The following is a 3,853-nucleotide window of genomic DNA, read 5'->3' as shown; positions in this document are numbered from 1 at the left end:
TTCATGACAATCAGGTGAGTAGGTAACAGGTAAAAGCAGGTTTTGACGAGGAGGAGTGTCCCACATTACAGGTGACCAATCCATCAGTTTGTTACCTGACAGGTGTTGTCTAATGTTTTGAATGCTGGCATTGTTGCATATACAGTCATATGAAAAAGTTTGGGCACCCCCATTACAGTTTTTCTGGATTGTTTACACACATTTCTGAAAACATGCCTCGTATTCTCAGCACTCTACACACAAATCCAACAAACACACACACAATGGGCAAAACCCTTCAGTTCTCCTGCAAAATGAAACTTTACATTCAAAACAGTTTTATCTCTTCACAAAAGGCCATTTTGTGTTCAGATGACACACACAAACTATCATATGAACAGACAATTAAAAAAAGCATTTAAACACTGATGTGCTCAGTGTAAAACACCATTCTCCATTCATCATAATGACTTTTTGTTCAGTGTTACACTTACTACAGACATTAAATACATAAGTGCGTTGTAAAATATTTTAGGATATTGTTTTTATACTCAGAACACACAAATATACTGTAACAAACATGTTTTATTTTTCCCACGAAACAATGTACACAGTGTACATCCCAACCGACACAAAGTTGCACATACAGTGCAGAAGATTTTACTGTATACAGTTAATAATAAAAAAACAAAACAAAATAAACTATGCTGCATCCTCTCTTCTGTTTCGGTCTGGCCACAGCACCTCATCTACATCACAAGCAATGTTTTCCCTGGCCAAGCAGCGGGGGAAATATCGCCTAGCATGGCGAATCCAGCCATGAAAAGCATCAACTGCTATATCTCCACATGCGTCTTCCATAGCTTGGAAAAGGGGTATACGCGTTTCTGAATTTAGGTCGTACACTTTCCATCTCCAGGCAGAAAAAAATTCCTCAATAGGATTGAGGAATGGAGAATATGGAGGGAGATAAACAACTGAAAAGCGTGGGTGGTCAGTGAACCAGTTATGAACCAGAGCAGCCCGGTGGAAGCTTACGTTGTCCCAAATGACAACGTACCTGAGCTGCTCTGAGCCGTCTATCTGATCTGGTGGAATGAGTGTGTTGTGTAGGGTGTCCAGGAATGTGATCAGATGGGCAGTGTTGTAGGGGCCAAGGGTAGCATGGTGATGGATGATGCCATGGTGGGTCATCGCTGCACACATTGTGATGTTCCCTCCGCGCTGGCCAGGGACTTCAACAATGGCACGCTGGCCGATTATATTCCTTCCCCTCCTTCGTCTTTTTGTGAGGTTGAATCCAACCTCATCAATGAAGATGAACTGGTGCTCCACTGCATCCACCTCCAGCTCAAGGACTCTCTGAAACACACATGACAATATCAGAAGTAGACATGGAGCGGTCACTATTGTGAAGCACAATCATTATGATTACAATTTAATAGAAAGAAATATGTATGATTTATACAATGTTGACAGTATGCATCAAGGGTGGGAATGTATAGGACGTACTTGCACATAGTTATATCGCAATTCTTTGACTCTTTCTGAATTGAGCTCAAATGGCACCCTGTAGACCTGCTTCATCCTCAGTTTATTTCTGTGCAAGACACGGTCCAGCGTTGATAAACTTACCCTATCAATATTTTGAAATATCTCATTGTTTTCTATTATTTTTCTTTGTATTTGCCGTAAGGTAATGGCGTTATTTTCAAGAACCATGTTCATGATCTCTGTTTCCTGTTCAGGAGACAGAAGACGGCCCCGTCCACCTCTTGTTGGTAATCTTTCAGTTCTGCAATACAAAGAGTGCAATACTGTAAATACTGTGTAGGAATACATTTCCCAAATACTCGAAACACAATGTCCTACAGAACAGTCCACAGGTAATACTGCACTACTGTACTCATTGAGTACTGTATTGATATGCAGTACTGCAGTTTTGTAGTGAGAGTAGATTTCTTACCTATTCTCATTGCGGAAAGTCCGGATGATGGATGCTACAGTGTACCTGCTCAAATTTGGCTGTACTCTTTGCCCAGCCTCCCTCATTGTTAGGCCATGGTTGACCACATGGTCAACCAAAGTGGCTCGGATCTCATCAGAAATGATTGTCCTTGGCCTTCCTCGTCCTCGTCCTCCCCATCGTCCTCCTCTTACTCTCACTCCTCTGGCTCTGGCTCTGCCTCTGTTTACAACATTGGCCTCCATTGCTCCAAAACAGAAGAGCTCACCTGTTGCCCTTTTATGCTAAAGCTCTGATTGCTGAGTGGAAACATGTGTGTTAGGTGTTTGCCCATGTGAGGAGTCAGTGTGCATAGTAGGGCAATTAACTTTAGAGTTTTGAATAACAGTGTGTTCCTTGTGAAAACAAGAGATTTTCTTCATGACAATTGTGTGTAGAGTTTTGGAAAAAGTGTGTTTTAGAACTGCAATTTGAGTGTAAAGCAGGAATTGTGCTTGTAGTTTAGCAGAATTGGTTCAGGGGGTTGGTGCATGAGTTACATTTTGTGGTCATTGTGTTTCAAGTACCAATATTTGTGTGTAAACAATCGAGAAAAACTAAGTCCAGAAGTGGCAGGCCAAGAAAAATATCAGAAAGGCAGAGAAGAAGAATGGTGAGAACAGTCAAGCACAATCCACAGACCACCTCCAAAGAGCTGCAGCAAGAAAGAAAAAGAAGCCATTTCTGCAAGCACGCCACAAACAGAGTCACCTGAGGTTGGTTGATTCATTGCTTTTGCATACCTCAGGCGTTTGTGGCGTGCTTGCAGAAATGGCTTCTTTCGCATCACTCTCCCATACAGCTTCTCCTTGTGCAAAGTGCGCTGTATTGTTGACCGATGCACAGTGACACCATCTGCAGCAAGATGATGCTGCAGCTCTTTGAAGGTGGTCTGTAGATTGTCCTTGACTGTTCTCACCATTCTTCTTCTCTGCCTTTCTGATATTTGTCTTGGCCTGCCACTTCTGGGCTTAACAAGAACTGTCCCTGTGGTCTTCCATTTCCTTACTATGTTCCTCATTTCCTTACTATAAACCTCATTTAAATCCTGAAATATTACTGTGTCCATCAGTTATTAGATATATCAAACTGAAATGGCTGTTGCAAACACCCAAATATTTAGAACTAAAAATGAATAAGATTAATAGGGGTGCCCAAACTTTTTCATATGACTGTAAACAGCTTGGCCTGGTGCTAGTACTTTTATACTAGTGATGATATAACGATGATATAGTCCTGTGGCGATCAGTGTAGAGGATGGCTCAGGCATTCACAACGCTTCTTCCCACGATGCATTGCTAAGGAACACATCAGATGTAATGTTGATGAGAATTTATGGCCAAACAGACTGCAGCGGATGGATGGCCAGGAAGATGAGCAGGAGAGAGAGGGGAGTGAGTCAGAATGTTACTGTACTGCATTTGTGATGCTTGACTGTTTTTTTTTTTTACATACTGTAATGTATTTTCCTTTGTATTTTTTTTCTTTACTACCTACAGTAATGTGTAAAGATGTACTTGTAAATAAAAATAGTTACAATTTCCTCAGCAGAATGAGTGCAGTGTGTGTGGTGTGAAAATTGTATTCCTTTAGCTAGACCCCTGCCATAAAGACAAAACATCTAAGCATTTTGACTTGCAGTACTCACACAATGCCAAAGGGACAATGCATTTTGAGGGCACTGATGATTTGTGTGAGAAAGAAAATTAGTTTTGACACATGGGTAAACTGTTTTTGGAGCGATATGAGCATTTGATGAGGATCCATGTAGTTCTGCACCGTCCAGTTTATTTTGACAGGAGGACGAAATGAATGAAAATGTGCCAAAGCAATTGAGAAGGATCTACGCCATTTTTATGGTACTGACTA

General features: G+C 41.3%; 1 protein-coding gene across 1 annotated transcript; it reads right to left on the bottom strand.

The window, feature by feature from the left end:
• Positions 1-584: 584 nt before the first annotated feature.
• Positions 585-2,536, bottom strand: LOC111195966 (uncharacterized). The gene is made up of 3 exons (XM_049483988.1): positions 1,946-2,536; positions 1,492-1,774; positions 585-1,341 (listed from the first exon to the last, which is right to left on the bottom strand). Exons 1-3 carry the CDS (start codon positions 2,188-2,190, stop codon positions 682-684), a joined length of 1,188 nt encoding a protein of 395 aa, XP_049339945.1. The 5' UTR covers positions 2,191-2,536; the 3' UTR covers positions 585-681.
• Between the last annotated feature and the right edge of the window lie 1,317 nt (positions 2,537-3,853).

This window comes from Astyanax mexicanus, chromosome 10 (assembly GCF_023375975.1).
Source record: "Astyanax mexicanus isolate ESR-SI-001 chromosome 10, AstMex3_surface, whole genome shotgun sequence".
Lineage (NCBI taxonomy): Eukaryota > Metazoa > Chordata > Actinopteri > Characiformes > Acestrorhamphidae > Astyanax > Astyanax mexicanus.
This window is presented reverse-complemented; position numbering and strand designations above follow the sequence as displayed.